The following is a 19,762-nucleotide window of genomic DNA, read 5'->3' as shown; positions in this document are numbered from 1 at the left end:
CAAGACCGAATTCAAAAGAAGCAAAATATCTTTCCAAGAATATAAGTGAATCCTCCTCTCTTGTCTTCCAGCTTCTCTTGAAACTTCGTTCTTGTCAACTTCAATTAGCAATCAGAGGCGCGAGATACTTTCGAACCGCGATTTCCCAACGAGATTCGCAAAACTTCTCCGCTCGTATCACGAATTCGAGTCAACAATCAGACTTTGACGAACTCCGTGCGACACTGTTCCCATATTCGCGCGAAAGAACGTCCTGTTTGCATTTGTTATTGATATTCGCCCCCTGCTTGTTTCCCCCTTCCCCGTTTCCCCGCTGGTTTCGCATCCATCGCAGTTTCCACGATATCCGTTCGTCGCGATCCAGCTTCATCTGCATCTTTCACGAGCAACAAATTCGGTTCGGCTTCATTTTCTCCGCCGCTTCCGATTTCATTTTCCGTTTATCAAAAATTGATCCAGTTTCAGCGGGAGTGAAACGGGAGACTGCTTCGAATTTGAAACTCGAAACTGCTATAAATTCGGGGGACGACGGGAATATTTGAGAGTTTCACGAACTTTTATTAAATTAGGGGAGGTCTTGGAGCGACTTAGAGGAACAAGAGACTTTTGGCAAAATACCGCTTTTTCCCCGTGTGGAGTATACTCGTCAATCACAGCTGACTGATTAAAGTGGAGTGGAGTTGATTAAAGGCTCGATTGGAGCAGGATTAATTGAAGAAATAATTTTCCTCTGGAACGAAATTCACGTAGCACCTCGAGGTGGACGCATCCTCCATCCTTTATCGCCAGAAACGAGGGCGCGAATGCACGAGTAGCTCGGAGTAGAGGCCACGTTCGTTAGGAGATATTTATTTGTTCCGGGCAATTTTTCCCCAGCCAGCCGTATTTCCCCGAATCTCGTTTGCCATGGCTCGAACCGATGGCCCCGCGGATATCTGCATAGCGCGATAGCCTGGCCTTTAATTTCCAGAGCACGTAACGCCCCTCGCGTCCACCCCCAACCCCGTGCTTGCTTTTCTTTCTTTCTTTCTTTCTTTCTTTCTTTCGCTACTCCTCGCGAAACCTTATCTCCGGGCGGCCGTATCAGGGCAAACGATGGAATACATGCACCCTCGCGTGTCGTGTTACCGCGTACAACGTAAAACCTCTCTGGCTCGTTGCGGTCAGGTTAAAAAGGAGCGACAGGGGGTGGGAGCTGGCTACGGTGTATACACCGCTGCTCAAAACTTTCTAGAGAGATTCGATCTTCGCGGAAATTGAGAAACTGAGCAAGGTTGCTTGAAGTCGTTGCATATTTTTGGGGGGACTTAGAGAGCAGAGTTTTCCTGGCGTGTCGCAATTATTGTACAGTGAAAGAGAAAATCCTGCTGCGTATGAATTTTAACAATAGATACAGTTAGCGAGACCGAGGATCCTTTGATCTTTTATAGAAGTTAACTGTCTTTTGATTTTTGTCTTTTGAGATGGACGGTACACTACCGCGGCAAAGGGAGCCTCTTGTACTACCAGAATCGTTTCCCCAGGTCGGATAGCATTTATGCCTCCCTCGGGAGCAAATTATCCCCGCCGATGGTCGACCAGTTATCGTCGAATGTAATTAATAAGACACTCTGACGCGATCGATGTAAAAAAAAAAAAAAAACATTCTTCCGAAAGTTGGCCGAACTATTTTTATACGTCAACCCCTGTACCTTTTTATTCAATTAATTCTACGTCTCTAATTGACAATTGCTGTCAGTAAATAATTTTGATAAATATATCTATTTTACTTTCTCGAATTTTATTATAATGGTTAATAGTGATATTAACAATAAACTGTCCGTCGAGCACGTATCGAATTCAAGAAGTCATTTACAGTGGTTAACGTATTCGAGCGCACGGTTAAAAGTTCTTTCACGAACAGAGTATTTGTTTTCAACTTGTCCCTGCCTTGTTCGACTGCCATCTCTATTTGACTTTTCGATTCGATCGATCCGATTACGGTCCCTTCCTACATCAAGTTCTACCCGAATTCGACGCTCCGATTTCTATATAAAGGGAAGCAACCTCAAGATTTCGAAATTCCTACTGAAATTTGCAATTCTACGACTGAAGAAAATTCATGCAGTTCTCCAGAATTTCTGCGAAGAGTGACAGAGAAGTTCTGTCCTATCTGCATTACACAGAATATTTTATCTTCTCGAAAATAAATATTAATTAATAACAAACTAAGTGCCTTATTCCCATTGTAAGTTTTACTGAAAAAAAAAAAACAAAAAAACGAAGATTTCCCTGCCAACAAACAATTTTGCATGTTAATGCAAGGGGACCTCGACGAAAAATAATTTCCTTTTGGAGACGAGGGCTGTATGTTAAATAGCAAAGGTCAGGTATAAAAAAAAAAAGAAGAGAAAAAAGGCTGAGGGAAATGTCAATGTCGCTTGACGCAGTGAAACGCGAAGTGTCTCTAAACGGTGGCTACCCGAGCCTTGGATGCCTCGTCCTTCGAGCGAGCTAGGAAAATTAAAACTAACGAGTTTAATGGTAATCGAGCGAAATGATCACGGGTGGCATAATGGAACAGCGGCGCGTGGCAATTATTCTTAATCGTTGCCCCGAATGCAGCCCTATCGCGAACCGGAAATCCTGCGACCGCGACAAGACGCGTGATTTAATAACTAACGCAACTTCGCGAGTTCCTTGATTAAGAAACTAGTTCTTGGATATTAAACGATTTAAAGAAATATTAAAAAAAAAAAAAAAATATCTTTCTGCCATGTAGATAAACCTCAGGTTTGAAAGATGGTGATTAACTTTAATACTACGTGAAAATACTGCATCGAAATTCTTTCGTATCGCGACTAAAAATATTGTCTATCCCTGGTCGAACGAACACGTTTATTAGAAGTGTGACCGGTCGAAAGCTGAATCCAGAGGATCGACTAAGTTGTCCAAGAGAAGTTCGTCGCGGCGCGAGACGGGATTTATCGCGCTCTGAAGCCGCAACCGACGCTCGTAAATAAGGATACGCGCAGGAAATGAAGTCGGACCACGGTGTCCTGGACGGATCATCGCGCGATTTATCGCGCAATCGACGGCAAGAAACGGGAGCATTAATGCACCGCGCGGTTTCCGCGCTTCGTTCGCGATGGAAACGACGATGCTACGAGAGGCAAGTCTCGCGAAATTGAAAGAAGAGGAATTAATTTCACTTCTGTTATACGAAATAGATTTCTGTTATTTAGAAAACACTTTCTGCGTTCGATAGTTTACTAGTGACGCTACTAGTTCGAATGCTCGCGTACGCCGAAACTCCCTTAGTGTCGAATTTGAATTTATTATTTCAATCTATACAAACATTTCCTATTACATTTGAATCATTATTGTCTATCTCTATGTGTACATTTGGCAGAGAAACCTGTAGAAGTATTTCTATTCCAATCCTTTCTCATCAAATAAATCTCTTTCTTCCCTTAATCAATAACTCGGTACGAAATTAAATCAAATAGCTCGAGAAACCTATTCGATACCCCTACTTCTTCATTCGTAATTGTACAGAAAGAAGCTATCAATGAGAAATATTAAATATTAAATTTCGATTAAAATGCTCAGCAGACTCGATCGTGGTTTCTCGGGTTGTTGCGAGCGTCACTTGAATGCGGGGCAGCGTCGTCAGGCGAATCAGATAGGCAAACAGAATCCTCCAAAATGCACTCTCGCGAGAATCGAATCCGCAACCGGGTTCGCGGCGGTCGTTCGCACGACTAGTCGAAACGGGAACGGAAAATCGAAGGGGAATCGCGATAAGGGGCGACTGGGTCCTCGAATTGGATTGGCACGGAAAGGACCGCGTTAAACCGCTGTGGCATATTGCCAGCGCGACGACTTCCGCGAAATGTTTCCTCGCGCGTCCTTCTTCGAAGAGAAGCCCGGCCTAACCGAGCGACAAGCGTCGCCAACGAAATTGTAAACATCGGACCTACGCAAGAAAATGTAAACATACATCGGTGGGAAATTTACCTCGGTACATCAACACTGTTATTGCTGGCCCGTTTAAAAACTGTACACAAGGTGACAAAGAATTTTCTACGTTTGTATACAGGGTGATTCGCGTTAGTTCGGCCATCTGAATATCTATTTCCAATTATGATGATTAGATCGTGGACTTTGTACATTTATGGCGTATAGTAATATCGGAAAAAATACATAGATATATGTAATGGATGTTGGATATGTTCTACAATTAATGTAATAATATCGTTCTTTCATTTTGCATAAGAGCCACATGTTGTAGCTATGTTTAGCAGTTTCGTGGCAATACAAAAATTGTATTCACGTGCAATATGAATAATTCCAACATGAACACGATACATATTTTCTTTGATTGCCTCGTGTAACTGACATTAAAATACATTCCATGAATACTTTCACTGCCTTGAAATGATATCTTATTCAACAATCTGTTGGAACTAGAAACAGGTCCCAATAGATAAAGTGTTGATATAGCTCGGCTGATTGTACCGTCGCCGATAACAATTTCCCAAGTTCGTATCGACCCTCCATTTCGGTTGAAAAGTTCTCCAGAGCAAGATTCGGCTGACGAGACAAACCATTGTGAGTGAAATCGAAAATTCGAAATCTTTTTAGGATAATCCGTTCCCTCGGAAGGACTCGAAATGAAATTGCTGGGAAGCTCGACGGAATTCGAAAATTTCGAGGCGGGAAAAGCTGCTGTTTCGAAAGTGGACCGAATCGAGTTTCAACTTCCACTTTTCCAGGCTCTTCCATCTTCGTTCTCCCCTGGACAAATTCAATCCGATTCCCCGTCGTTTGGTGGCGTGTCTGCCGAAATGGAAGTAATTTTACTCAATAGCTCGTAACTGTCGTAGTAGGTAAACCTCTTGTTCGTCTCGTTTCAAGGAATCTTAATGCGTCCGATTTCGATTACGATTATATCGTGACGCAACGTCTCCCTAAATTTCATTGGGGCCCCCATCGCTTAGAAAAAAATTGCGTGGCTCGTCCAAGGGTTAAAATTTCTAGCGATCCCACCCTCGTCCTTGATCCGAGTGGTGTCGCAAGGTCGCAGGACACGGCCAGGCCACGTGGCAAAGAGAAATCAACCTCGAGTCACGAACCAGAGAAACCAGACCCGCTCGATCGTATCGCTCGTTACGTCCGATCGCTTAATCGGTTACGTTTAATTAGTCCACGGCGAGGGAGGAGGGGCAAAATAGGGAAAGAGAGGGAGAAATGGATTAGACTTTATCATCCAGCGAGATAATTCCGGATAATCGGGCGGAGTTAACGCCGATGGCGCAGAGACTTTAAATACTGTTAGATCGCGACCGCGATTACCGATTTTAACGACCACCGCGTGGATTGTGCGGCGTTCCTTTTTTTTTCCCCTGCTGTTTTGCCACTGCACGGAAACGTTGGTATTAAGTTCCCTTTTCGCTGATTCCCTCGCGCGATTAAAACTCTGCTCGGAGACGTTATCGCCGCCAGCGAATCGGCGAACGAGCCGCTACGATTTTTCGATCTTGCGATCTCGCGATGGCATCGGCTAGGAAATTTCTCTGTTTCAATGTTACGTTTTCTCTTTGATTATCTATACTTTGTTACGTCAATTTTGTTCTAAAGTTGAAAGAAATTAACTGTAATACCTCGAATTAAGACACAGGTCTCTACCTCGATACGAGAAGATGAATTATCCCGCAGAATTTCATATTTTTCTCGGCACCAATCAACTTGAAAGCTTCGAAATAAAAGTTCGGTACTCGAAGAACCTTCCGAGATTGAACGAGTTATTACCAAAACGAATAGCTGTATCCCGTAGACGAAGGTGGCGAGAAATGGCGTGAGGTTTGCAGTCGTCAAATGAACTGTGAAATCGTTGAGAAAGGTGGCTAAACTTTTATTCCGTCTACGCTAAGACTTTTACTGCTCGATCGTTAAATATTAACGACGGGGAGCGAACGGTTAGTTACGCGTCGGAACCGTAAAGCGTGTTAGAAACCTCGCGAACCAATCAGACGGCGTTTCCTGTTCGTGCTTTATTGGCTGCTTTGGGAAATTCGTTATCCCGTTGGGAATTATTCGCCGTTATATGCGTGACTCGATGCGTTCCGAAACGATAAATAAACATCGTCCGGTAGGATCTTGCCGTCGCGGCGTCTGGGCGTGTCGGGCGCTGGCAAATGGCCAACAATTAGCGTTTTTCTTCGAGATCGACTGCCATGAATTCTAGCCTACGTGCGCGTACTCGTCGAAGATTAATTAGCTGTAAATTCGAACGCGTACGGTGAATGATTCAACCCATTCGTTTCGAATTTGCGATAAATTGTAATGACCATCAGGTTGAGACTCAGGTTATCGAGTCGAGAACATGGTAGGTTGGTACTTTGACGCAACGAAATACCAAGTAAACATCTTTACTTGAACTAGAGTTACGAAGAAAAATATAAATAATAAATAAATACCAAACGACTGAATAGAATGGAATGTAGGTTTCAGGAATGAAATAGTGGCTTCACGGAATGTCGAGAAAGCCCTTGCCAGAACGAGCTACCGTCGAAATCAATGTCTCGGGGAGCAGGATAGCGGTAATGTCGAAACGGGGGACAAGGAGCCAAGATAAATAGACCGGGTACCGTTTGGAGTCTCGCGAGACAAATGGTCGAAACGAGAAAACGCAACAATCGCGATGTTACCAGAATTAAATAAATAAGTAACCTTCTCGAGGAAGTTGAAATTGAATTGTTTCTCGTTTCAGGGGAATATCGAGGTCCGATTGCTTCGAGTCATCGAGACTCGTTGTTTCGAAGGTGAACAGACACGTTGATTTCAACGTTGCAGAATCGCGGTGAAACATTGCCAGACCGATTAAAAACGTTCAGACAATGCCCACGGCCAAGGCAAACGAAAGATACATGAGATGTTTGTGGTGTTGCTTGTGTAGAGGGGAAGGGAGCTTGTTATGCTATATGATAGAGACGTAACGGAGCTCGAGAGGTCCAAGAAGATTATTTAGAGACGAGAGTTCTTCAGGAACGTTGTCAAAAGTTTGTTTTTAAAGTGTGTACAGTATAATAAGTATGAGTCTATTCTTGTTGGTGCTCAGTGGGGACTTTTGAAATTTAAACGAACTGTGCTTGCGTACGAATCGACGCTTTGTCTAACATCCTTGTTTATACTAAAATATCTCTGGTTCCCTACAGCTCAGGTACCTCGGGATCGCTAAACCCGTACTGCAGCAGCATATTCGCATGCTACAGCCCTTGAGGTCGTGTACGAATGTAGATACACTCCATAGTATGGCGTCCATACGAAGAAACAGATAAGTACACCTTCATCCGCGAAATCGACGAGCCACTTGAAATCATCAACAAACTCCACCCTCGCAATATCTGAGCCGATCGAAGACGTTCATCGACCGAATCAAATGAAAAAACAAAGCTCGATTAATCAAGAGGTCCTCGCGACACGGCTGGCAAACAAGTCTTCCAAGCTCCGGCAACGGAGAACCTCGATGCACCTATAGCGCTGGAGGCTCTTTGAAAAATCCAATAAGCGAAGCTACGTATTCGGTATCAAGTATCGCGTATTACCCCGGAATGACAGCGGAAAGGAACGATAAACCTTTTGAGGCTTGTAGACAGCTTTGCCTCGAACCCCAGCCCTGATATCGAGTTCTCTTTGAACTCCAGGAAGCCTCCTGGGGATGGTATGCGCGAGCACATTGTTTCATATATCGCGATAAGAAAGAAATTTGTATTCGTAGCAGCACCGACCAGGGAATCGTTGCTACGATACCTCCCCCATTTCCAAGAATTCCTTATGACCTCCCTTCAGCCAGGAGCTCGGTCCCGTATCGGGGAATAATCGAGCAGAACACTTTCCCGAGGCCATCATACCCGCCGTTAGGTCTGTGGATTTACGACCGCCATCTTGGCCCGTGCACCGCGCGTATGAGCTTTCAGGCTGATACATGGTCTCGCTGGTCTTAGTTTGAATGGAGCTTCGCATCGAAAGGAACGTTTCTGCGTGTCAATATCGAAGAATTTCGTAGGCAGCTGTGTATGCAAGGTGGATTATTAATAATCCTGTTTTACGATGGGGACGGATTTTTGATAGCACTGGATCTTCGTGCGCCGGGTACGCGATAGGAAATCAATAATAACGCGAGTGTCATAACTGGGAAATTTGTGTTAAATGCTTTTTAGATACGTGTACGTCTAATTCTCTTTTTTCCAACTATTATTATAAATAACGTACTCCATTTCCTCTGTAACGTTAAAGTTACACACGCATGATCGAAGTGTAAGGGTAGTTTCTCCCTCAAAGCCCAAATATAGCTACTGAATGCCGCGTGTAAACTCGAAATCATCGAAATCAGTGGTTTGCCGCGCGCGTCGAAAATGATCCATCGATATCCCCCGTTTAAAAGCAACAGGATCCGTTCCTTTGAAGAGGAAACGTGGTGAAACGCCCGATAGCAACGCAAACGCTCGTGTGCAACTGCCTGAGGCATCCTGAAAGCTACCCTCCAAACTACTCTAAACAGAAACTCCCAGTGCCAATGGGGGATATCGCGATCTCGTCTTACCAGAAGCTTCAGCAACCGATACTGCTGTTTTCCCGCGAAAACGAGATGTAATTTCATCAACACGCGTTAGTGCCTGTATTACCGAAGTAATAAGACAATTAACAACTTCCTAGCTCGAGTTGACACAAACGTACTTCAAGTAGCGATTCCGTTAGGGTATACAGTTTGCGTCCTATGTGGAATATTCTCTGGCGATAGTTAATACTCGAGGACTTGCTCGAGAAAGGGACTTGATTATTTTGGGGAGGGGCAACTATGTAGTTAGTGGCATACTCGGTGATACCTGAATACAAGCTTTCTCTTGCGTAGGTTATACTGGGTTGCCTCTGTATTGTCACAATAATGACATGATTGTAATTCCAAGTACCTCGAACGTGGGCTTTCGGACTCTGAAGCTTGATTCGATTAATTTTTCAATGTTCGGCGACTACGCAATCCGATATTTTGTGTAGTACTTGTTTCTACAACATTGTCGGAGAGATGTATTTTTTCCAACAGAACTACATCTCTTTCGGAATTACTTTTTCCTTCAGCATTTCTCAGAAGCTAATTTGGTTTAATCGAAAGGACAGAAGACTCAACGATCCCGTTACGATATAAATCGCGCAGTTCCGAACTGGCTTGTTACGCATTCAAACGGTCGCGTTTATGCGAGCCGCGGCGAGGCACAATTAATGTTCGAGGAGAGTTGCGCCCGAAACTTTCATCCTGGCTACCCGGTGGGAATTTTCTGAATAATTCAACGCCCGCTTTGTTCCTCGGCATGGTCTACGGGTCTTTCATGCAACCATCCATGATCTCAATTTTCCAGCAAGTGCATTGAGATAACACCAACCGTCCGACAAGACGAAATTAGGGGAAGAATATGGGGATCGTAACGGAAGCACTCGGGGGAAACTTTGGACGATCTCGAAGGCGATTTTGGACGATCCTAGAAAGCCCTATGGCAAGACAGTTCTGCTACGGAATCGTCTGAAGATGTAAACCGAACAGGTGAGATTTCTCATGGTCTCGATGAGTGAGATTATTTTTTGACTCTGTTCAAGTACGATCTTTAGGCAGAGGCAATGAAAAGGCAGCCAAGTTCCCGGGGAAATTATTTCACGGTAACACGCAATACCGTAATTTCCCTATTCCAGACTGCTTTGATCAATATCGTTTCAATATCGTGTTCTCCATTCGCTCGCCAGCGGAGTCTCTAATCAAAAAAGGGGGCGTCGTCGAGGGGACGCCCGGGGCGCCGTTAAAATTTTCCAAGCAATTCCACGGAATTGCGAAACATAACGTTTCCGTCGTGGAGTCTCTTTATTATCCTATTTCCTTTCTATCATGAAAATTGTTATCGAGCGGTCGCCGCGAACCTCCGTAAAGCTGTTCGTCCGTGGCTCCCATAAACCTGCGCCCGTAAAATTATACTTCGAAAGAGTGGAAGTTCGGAAAAGTGTGCTCCTTGTGATGTAGGGCAGTTTGGTTAAGAAAAGGCCCCGATCCATCTCCGAGTCCTTCCATTTTTATCCAAACCAAATGAAATTTTGTACAGTTGTCCTTCGAATTCCTACGAAAAGTATAAAGTGTATAATTCGGAAGAAATATTAGCTACAGAACGACATCTGTTCCTTGCGACTTACACGAAGATTTAACATCGCGCTCGAGGAGAGAGTGCGGTTTGATAAATTGTACCAAGGACCGTCGAGGTCGAAACGTTTATGTTTAAATGATGCTTGCTCTCGTTGGGATGTAAGTTTGATAGCACGTGTACGCGAGGGCAAAAAGAGGGAACAACAGGCGGCTGGGCGAGAGAAATTGCGCACCGCGGGGGCGTCTAGTCGTCGAATGCGGATCTGCAACGAAACGGACGAAGAAAGAGGAACGGGGGTTGGGCGAGATGAATTACGAGCACAATGGACGACGCGGCAGCCGACGCCGACGGTACGACGAGGTCGAACGGGAAAAACCGGGTCAGGGGAGGCGAGAGAGTCTGGGAGAATGAGTGATTCGCGATCAGGCGGATCCCTCGTGTAGATTTTTCTCCAAGATTCTCCCGAGGATTGCGCGAAGAAAAGAAGCTTAATCGTTTTAACTTCGATCGCAGAAAGCTCTCGCTGCGGCTCAAATTTTTAACGGGGGTGGATTGCGAGCAAATGTTCTCTCGCATTGCGACGAATCAACTCTGAGAAACACGAGCACAGTTTCGTGTATGTACCATAGTTTCGCGAAATTTGTTCAAATATTCCAAGGTTGAGAATCGAAGTGGTGCAAGGTCAGAAAGATGAAGATTGTAGTTGAACTTGAATGATCTCGAATACATTTATAATTCAAGTATCATTCTGAAATGATGTATAGATGTTCCAGCAGACTAGACTGACTGGATTCATTTCACCCCTCGTTTCCAGCCAAGTTCGCGTTCGGGTGAAGAATGGTCGAAGAAAGAAGACCAAGGTCGAAGCATTGAACGTGAAACAGTAGTCGGACGCGACGGTGGGTGACGTTGGAAGATCAAATGAAGAGGATCGACGCGAGGAAAAGGGGATCAATCCTCCCCAATAAAAGTTGCGTCTCTCAGTCAACGGAAGGTAATAACTGCGCTGCTCCGAAGGCGACGCCGTCCGTCTGACGGAGAGCGGCGAGAAAAGGTGGGGATGAAGGACGGAATCGAATCGATCCGAGTTATTGTGTTCTGTCGTGTATTGTGCACGGGAGAACAATCGCAGATACCGTGAAGACGACCGTGATGGAACTAATTGATGCGCGTAATTGGGGATTCGCGGTGGAAGGAAGGGTGTGTCGGCGCGTCGGTGATCGTTCCAGCAAGAAGGGCGAAATTCTACATGAGAATCTATCTCGAGAAGTGCGATAAAGTAATACAATTGTTGGTACTTGGATATTTTAGAGGGGAAGACAAGTTCTACCCGATGTTTATAGCTCGAATGTATCGATTACAATATCTTCCGCTAAGAATAAATACCCAAAAGGAAAAAGAAAAATTCCCGTGGTTACTCTTCGGTCAAAGAAAGGTACCTCCGTAAGGAATACTGACAGTGCAAACAAACGCGAAAATGGGTTTGAAGAACGAGAGCGGAGACAACGAGCGACGTTTATGTCGCGTTAAAACATAGAAACGCGGCACCGAGGGGGTTGCGGGTTGGTGGAAACGTTCGAGGCCTCGCGTTTCTACCTGGTCGAGAGTTTAAGGCCGGTCCACACGAGCGGAATCGATCCCAGCGTCCCTTATTGGATGAGGCGAAACGAACCGCTCAACCGTGCGTCCCTCAACCATCCTGGCGCTCGTGCTCGTTCACGGATACGTGTTCGATACTACTTTCCTGCCTTCGTGCGACCGTTCATGTAAACGCACACTGAAGGTGACGAATCGCTCTTTCGCCGCGGCGAGTGCTATACATGGAAACTGTGTCAAGAGCTTTCCTACATTTTTCGCTCTAATGTGTCCCGATATAATGCGTCCACTCGAGCGGTCTGCGAAGTTGCTTTTCAGAAATGAACGCTCTTCCGCGTTTCTGACGCGGAAAATTGATTCGACGATGTATGGATCGGGCGTAGTCCTTGACGGGAGCTGATACCTGCTATCAGTGGACCGTTACACCGTCAGTGAGAGACATAAAATGATGAATGAAAAGAAAATAGTTTTTAGAACGGTGTTCGACTTGATTGTCTTATGGGATCTTATGGGATCTTAAGGGATTGAAAACATTGACGTCAGAAGGGAGTCTACCCTTCAGCGAAAAAAAAAAAAGATGCGACTCACCGGTGACTGGAGCTTCGATATCGATCATGGTCTTCTCCGAGCGCAGCAGGGCGGCCCCATCATTGACTATACGAAGGGCCGCCGCTTCGTCGATCCTACCTTCGAGGATAAAGTGTTGTTTGAGGACTTCCGGCCGCGGCCGATCTGTCCGCGCGTCGAACACCTCTGCCACTGTCAATTTGTGCGATGGTGGGAAGAGGACATCTGCAAAGACAACGGAGACTCGTTAGAAAAAGAAACAATGCCTTCGAAAAGGCTGTGGCAAAACCAGCAAACGATATCGGCGTCCGAAACTTTGTACATTTGATACTCTCAAAACTCCCCTATAGAAAGAAACGATCTCACTATCGTGTCATGAACAAATAAAAATGATAAAACTTGGTTTTTATAAATAGATAATGAACACCTAATATTAGCCCACCTGTTAATTATCGACACGACTAAATAAATTTCTACCGCGATCACCACCCTAATGGTTTCCTACGATGTTATCATCCATCCATGATAGAAAATTAGGATTGCTCGTTCCAGATCCAACGTTCCCCGCGGTTTGTCTTTGCTCGTGGATCCGCTGGCGCATGCAAACAGCCGTTTAAAATGGTTCGCGATAAAGCGACGAGTCATAAATCATCTTCGAAGAAAGAGAGCCCGCGCGGCGAACTTCCGCGGCGTTTGGTCGGCAAATGTGTGCCAAGCATTAATTGGAGGGATACGACGGTACGAGCAGCGATAACAATGTCCCCGCGCGCGCGTTTCCGTTAGATCAATATTTAACGGACCCGCTTTCAATTGCACTTGCAAGTCGAACCGAAATACGCGACGACATACATCGTTCCAGCTCGAAACGAGCCCTGCTGCTAATCCGCGCAAACGTTTGTTCGCGAGATGACGCCAGATTACAGACAACGCTGTGTTCTCGTTCGCTGTAACTTCGAAGACAAATGTTGTTGATACAACACTTAAATATAACACTGCTTTTATTTTAACCCTCACTTCTGCATCTAACCTTTTATTTATACTAGAGACAACATAATCCAGCACAATGAACCTATCTACCACGCCCTCGCGACGTGGATTACCTGGTCTGCGTCTGACATCAGGCTTGGCCTTCTTCTTGGCGTCCTGTGGCTTCCTGTCCAACCTTCGAGACTCCTCCGCGACAGGACTCTGCGAGCACTTCTCCCTGGAGGCCAGTTTCCGCAGGAACTCGCGAAACTTCGCGGCATTCTTCTGACGAACGTCGTTTTGGTCCTCCTCGAAGACATCGTCTTCCTCCACTTCGTCCTCCATTTCTTCGCTCTCAGTCTTCGAACCATCCCGAGCTTGAGACTTCGGTGACTCAGACTGTTCAGACAGCTCCTCTAAGTTGTCGAAGGACTTCTTGCTATCCTCAGACTCGCAGGAGTAGTCTCCAAAGTCCATCGAAGGATTGGGCAACCTGCCACCGATGGTGGAGCTCTCGATGGACATGTGCGAGTCGTAGGAGGTGAGTTCGTTGTTGCAGCTGCCTGATCCAGAAGACGGGTTCGAATGTTTCGTCCCAGGATCTACTAACCTGCCCCTGACGATAGGACTCGCGATGGACATGTGCGAGTCGTACAAGGTGAGTTCGTTGTTGCAGCTGCCTGATCCAGAAGACGGGTTCGAATGTTTCGTCCTAAGATCTACTAATCTGCTACCGACGATGGGACTCTCGATGGACATGTAAGAATCGTCCACGATGAACCCAACGTTGCGAATACCCTGCTTGGAACCAGCGACTTCGCTAGGAGTGTCGTCGATATTCGATTTTTCCGTGATGATGAAAGACTTGTTCATACACTGGCTATCCTGATCAAGATCCACTTTCGTCCTTGAAACGTCCAGCGACGCGTCCTCCCAAACGTTTCCAGACTCTTCGTCCTTTAGGTCGGTTGGTGATTCTTCGTTTACTAGTCTCCCACGCGAAGCAGCGATAGGTGACATGGACTTTGACCTGTCTACGTGCTCGATTGGCGAGATGTCTATATCGGTGGGACTCGTGATCGAGACTTCTGATTCGGAGCGATACTTCTTCCTGCCGATCAGTGTCGAAGAACTTTGGTCATCGCTCTTCGAGTTCCATGTGTCCCGAAAGTGGAACTTGACGTGCAGAGGTGAGACTTCCGTCATTGGAAGGTGTTTATAATTCACGCTTTCGAAGGAGGTATCCCCGATGTCCATCGAGAAATCGATCAAGTTGGCGACTGTTGAGCTGGCGACGGACCTGACCGAATCGTCCAAGCTCTGCAAGTCGTTGTGATTTCTCATGATTTCTTCCGTGGGAAAAATCACAGCAGGGCTGACCGAGGGTTGACTACTCTTGCTACCTACTTCAGGATCAGGACTCGTCTCTACAACATCCAGCGCTGGCAACGAAACATTTCCACATCCCTCGGGTCGACCATCATTGAGCTGAATCCCTGACTCTTCGTGTACCAAGTTCTCTGATACTCTAACGCCAGATATCATGACTGACGACGACCTTGGTCTGTCCCCTCTGGAATCCTCAGAAGAAAAACAATCCTCTTTGGTCCCGATATTGGTGTCTGAAGCATCAGATTCGGAGTAACTCTTCTTCCTAGTGTTACCGTTCTCAGACGTCCAAGAACTTTGGTTCTTCTTGTCGCATATCCCGCGCCATTTGTTCAGAAGATGTTGAAAATGTGCGTGCAAGGAGGTTTGCTCAAAGTCGGTCTTAGATTTCCCTTCTACTTCTTCTTCCTTCGTGTTGCCTTCACCTTGTCTCTCCTCTGTCTTCTCAAACTCCACCTGCGAGCAATCGGTGCTACCAACGTACTGACAGGTGACGAAAGTGTCGTTGGTATCATCGATGCTAGACTTGCCGAATTGATCGATGTTGTTGTTGTACTCTGTGCACTCCAACGCGTCCTCACCGACTTTTGCGAGACCAGACTGGGACGAATCAGCGTCCCAGGTCTGCATGTAGCTCTCGAGAATGAATTCCTTCTGCTCAGGGGTCACGAGCTGCCCCAAACTGACGTCAATAGCCTCCTTGAAGATGTCCACGCCCTTCACATCCGTCCTCGTCAAAATTGGACATTTCCTCGAGCGACCAGTGTTCTTGTTCACCTTCTTCAGCATGAAAAACACCTCTGACACCTCGTACAAGCTCTTTTCCAGCAGCGATACATCGTCGTTCTCCACGGAAGCGTCCTGTTGCTCGAGAGGCGAATCAGGGATTGCCTGCAACGGATCGTCATCTTGCAGAGGAGACGAGATAGACAGAGGTTGGATGGAGCTGTTGAGGAGGCTGATTCTCTTCCTGCCGATCGAACGATTGAAAATCGGGCTGATCCTGTTCGCTGGCGCTTCCTCGGTGTCCTCGGAGTCGAGAGGCGAGGTCTCTCGACGCTGATGCTCCCTAGCAAGCATCGACCTCAACATGCTAGTGTCGAAGCTGCGCCTCCTCGCGTGTGGACTAGGTATTTTTTTCTGTGAGCTGCTTAGACAAGTGTTGAATCGCAGCTCCAACGCGCGTCGCAGTCTGCTTATCCCGCTACATGGAGGATCGAATTGATCGCGGGTGCTTTGTTGATCTGGGGTCGTCTCTAGGCCGCAACGAGGCGGAGAACTGCTCGCTGGGGTGCAGGCTGGCACTCTAGGAGGCTGAGGCGTCTCCAGGTTGAGGCTTTTCAGCCTTTGGATCAGCGCTTGCACCGCTGGGCTCACATCCTTTTTGATTCTCGAAAGACTCGCACGATCTGGAGTCTCCGTGTCTGAGAAAAACAGCTTGAAGGAATCGGTGGAGTCCGAACTAGCCGACGACATGATCGTGGATGTTTTCCTCGCGAGTAACGTCACGCCTCTGTTGATTCAATTTTTGTGGAATCGGTCGGTGTCGATGTGTTTTTCAGAGTTCGATCGGGAGACTCGAGCCTGTAGTAGGTTTTTGAAAGCATGAGTTTGTTTTATAAAAAATGTACGATTCTTTAGGGGAATTGACGAGGTGGAATTGTAAATGTTAGAAAGCTCAATTCTAGTTTGCAGTACGGAGGTTTTTCTATTATATGGATTTAGAACGAGGATAAACGTTGAATAGAATAAACAAGTAATAAAAGAAAAATAAATTTGTCATGAAATATTATCTGGCCGACTGTGGGTAATTCTTGAGACTCTAGATGCTCGAAATACGCTAGCGTTTATGGCTCGTTAGTAACGGGTTCAAATTTAAACATGTGCCTGTTTGTATTTCGTTATTCTCGATGTCCTATTGGTATGTTGCCCTGTGACCGTTGTTGACATTTCTCTTAATTATCGTTTGTTCATTTTCGGATTTGTTTTCTCGCTGATTTTATGTTCTAATCGATTAATAAAGAAAAAAGCAAGAAAACAAGTCGCGCACTGTTTATCTTATCGACGAATGCCGAGAGCTCGTCAAAATAAGTTAAATCTAAGAAAAGGCATGAGTCAGGATTTGAAGGTCGATAATATTATTAAATATGGAATTAAATAATTAAAATAATTATCCTATGATTCTTGAATTAAAAAAGATAACAAAATATCTCGAAGCCTAACACGTCATATTTGATTATCTTACTCGTGTCCAACATTTTATGAATCAAAACTTAATGAATTAATTGAAAGATATACGTAGATTTGTTCAAGGAACCCTCCTTTATTTTTCAAGGCTAAATTCAGCTTTCTAGCATGATCAATTTTCACGTGACGTGGGATAGAAGTATGCATTTCACAAATTTTATAAAAGGAGAACAACTTTCGTTTCAACTTTGCAAACACTTACCTCAATATTTATTGCTACTTTGTTACCGATGCTTTATATTACTTCCTTTTATATTTATTGCGACGCACTGATCACTATAACAGCACCGCGAACGCACACGCTACCGTCGACGTTAAGACCGTCGAATCATTCGGCACGCAATGAAAAACAGCGCAAACAGGACGAGGACGTAAACGAACTGTGAGGCGATCAACAACTGTCGATTCGAATCGATCGCGTCGAACGCGTTGTTCAGTTTACGCCGGATGAAGACTGATTCGCAACGACGTTCGTGCTCCTCGGCGATCCGACCAATCGCAAGTCGATCTTACGATACTTGGACAAAATAGATAATTCGTTGCTCGTCGAGAGCTGTAATTCTTTTCATTTTGTAAATTTTCTAATCTCGGTCGAACTCTGGTCTACCGTTGCCATACTTTTTATATCTACGGAGTCTTTTTGTGCTTCCCATTATCGCCAAGCGCTTTTGTTTGCGTGATACGTTAGACAGTCTATACGAATGAGTACAGTGTATATTCGACCCTGTTTCAAAATAACGCGTACATGTTAACTTGCTTCTGTGTGAAATTAACAATGGCTACCTTACAAAATTATTGTTATTGCACATGCTAATAATTGATTCTGCTGCTGTATGAAAATGAGTATATTTCGATCCATCTACCAATGCAAGGAACAATCTTCCCGTTTTTGGATTCCCTGATAAGCATGATTGGGCAATTAAAGTTTGCTTTTCTCAACGGTTGTATACCTTTTCCCAAGGACGAATCGATCGTGCCTTGTGCAATAAACATAACAATGACACATGCGCCGATTTTAATAACGCACTCGCAGCAGGTCTCACCAAGCATTTTGTATTGCACCAGAAAATTAGTTTACGAACCACCTGGAACCATATTATTGCGGGAAAAATCTTTACGAAAATTCATATTTAATCTACCTGACTAATCAGAACATCTTCAGCAGTTAATCCACGACAGGTACCATGTTGTTGGATGAATATTATTTTAGAAATTACGTCAGGTATAACGAAAGGAATTTTTGCAAGATCTTTTTTACAATGTTCCATAATTAGAGTTTCTGAGATACATAAAACCGATCAGAAATCTTTGAAACAAAATTACAGAAGAATCGTACACACTCGAAACGTTGTACGTACTCTGACCTCGAGTAAAATCGAGCATACATTGTAATCATCGGCGAGCATACATAATTTGTTCGTTACGTTAAAAAAATATAAAAAGAAAGAGAGGAGCATATGAAAAACAATTCTGTGCAAAGGGTACGCGTCCTCTTCGTCACTGGTTTCGTGGGACGTTTCGTTGGAGAAATGCGTGTATACCCGGTGGTGCATGTTCCTCATCCTGATTTCCTTCCCGATACTCGATAAATGGGTCACGCTTTTCGCTTCTTCGATAACACGTTGTCGTTGACGTTCTTCGTTGATTCTGCAGGAAAAGAGAAATTTACGACGGGCTCAGCCACGATTGAAGAAACGCGTTCGTGGATATCGTATTTTACAGCGTCGTGGATCAAGAAAGTATAAAATCGCACGATTTTACAAGCCAAGGTGAATCCACGTGGAAATGAAAGACTATAAATGCTATTCCACCGACAGTATCGCCGTGAATTTTCCGTTTTCTCGTGTAAACGTTCCCAAGGGGACTGAAATGCAGCTATCAAATATCCTGTCGACTCGATAGGTGTTTCAGGTGAAAAGGTTAATAGTGTTCTCCCGCACGGTGTACTTGGAAATAAATTTCTTTTAGATTTATCAATTGAATGGACCATGTGTCGCTAATTAACCTTTTCATCTTGGATTCGGAACGTATAAATTGCTACAGTCTTCATCCACGTACCAAAATAAATCTCTCAAGAAAATGGGAAAATACATTCTCTTTAGATTTATCTAAAAATCTTATTGAACTCGTTAAAATCGTATTAAACTTTTCAGTTTGGATTCTGAACTTTTCATTTATGATTCATCTTACTACAGTTTTCATCCACGTGTGTGCTACATCTTGTCTTGTTTCAAGGTTCTGTTCAGTCTCTCGATGGTGGTCTGCCTGCATCCGAACATCGTCCTCCTCTTCTCCTTGGCCGAGTCCAGGTCGAAGAGCGCCTTGATCTCGTGGAACCTGCCCACCGACGTCTCCTCCGAGACACCTCCTCTGTCCAGCTGCCTACGTGGACTCTTCTGGGGCAACGAACTTTTCGAAACTCGATTAACCTTGTGGAGACACTGACGGACCGCGAGGTACAGGTTATCGTCGGTATCGACGTCCGTCAACGGAACGTCCAAAGTTTTCCACAACTTTTGGCCTCTGCTCTGGCCCTCTTCCTCCTCCTCCTCCTCTTCGACTTCGACACTCTGATTCGACTTTTCCTCCGACTCTTCGTCTTCTAATCGTTGTTCCACGTTGAACGACATGTCACTCGATGGAAGCTCGACGGTTACATAGCATTACCGTGTGAAAACCGTGAGCGTGAATCGACTCAGGCGAAGGATCTATCGTCGGTGCTGCCACTACTGGGCGAGAACCAATCGTCGAGATCGATGAGCCGTCGGGACTCGAGACGATGTTCAGGTTAGATCTAGAAACTGCACCTAAGATGGATGGAACCCTCCTGC

General features: G+C 45.1%; 2 protein-coding genes across 7 annotated transcripts in view; both read right to left on the bottom strand.

Annotated features, from left to right (window-relative positions):
• Positions 1 to 19,762, bottom strand: part of LOC128876884 (uncharacterized) — a 139,373-nt gene that overhangs the window by 70,306 nt on the left and 49,305 nt on the right. For 4 of the 5 annotated variants that reach the window (XM_054123684.1, XM_054123686.1, XM_054123688.1 and 1 more), the window contains exons 1-3: positions 17,134 to 17,621; positions 13,430 to 16,268; positions 12,351 to 12,554 (exon numbers count right to left, since the gene is read on the bottom strand). In XM_054123684.1, the coding sequence (XP_053979659.1) occupies positions 12,351 to 12,554; positions 13,430 to 16,160 (2,935 nt within the window). In that variant the 5' untranslated portion in view covers positions 16,161 to 16,268; positions 17,134 to 17,621. Of the gene's footprint in view, positions 1 to 12,350; positions 12,555 to 13,429; positions 16,269 to 17,133; positions 17,622 to 19,762 lie in introns of those variants that run through there. The other variant, XM_054123685.1, reaches the window with a different exon arrangement.
• Positions 18,180 to 19,671, bottom strand: LOC128876891 (uncharacterized). Of its 2 annotated transcripts, none has more exons than XM_054123706.1 (2): positions 19,099 to 19,671; positions 18,180 to 18,578 (listed from the first exon to the last, which is right to left on the bottom strand). In XM_054123706.1, the coding sequence occupies exon 1, from the start codon at positions 19,559 to 19,561 to the stop codon at positions 19,145 to 19,147; it is 417 nt and encodes a 138-aa protein (XP_053979681.1). In that variant the 5' UTR covers positions 19,562 to 19,671; the 3' UTR covers positions 18,180 to 18,578; positions 19,099 to 19,144. The 2 variants fall into 2 exon arrangements, with proteins under 2 accessions (XP_053979681.1, XP_053979680.1); XM_054123705.1 differs by having other exon boundaries at positions 19,122 to 19,665.

Source organism: Hylaeus volcanicus, chromosome 5, assembly GCF_026283585.1.
Source record: "Hylaeus volcanicus isolate JK05 chromosome 5, UHH_iyHylVolc1.0_haploid, whole genome shotgun sequence".
NCBI lineage: Eukaryota > Metazoa > Arthropoda > Insecta > Hymenoptera > Colletidae > Hylaeus > Hylaeus volcanicus.
Note: the sequence above shows the minus strand (reverse complement) of the source record. Positions and strands in the feature narration are given on the sequence as shown.

Excerpts from the sequence above, each read along its gene's own strand:
- LOC128876891 (XM_054123706.1), bottom strand. The coding sequence starts at position 19,561 with ATGTCGTTCAACGTGGAACAACGATTAGAAGACGAAGAGTCGGAGGAA.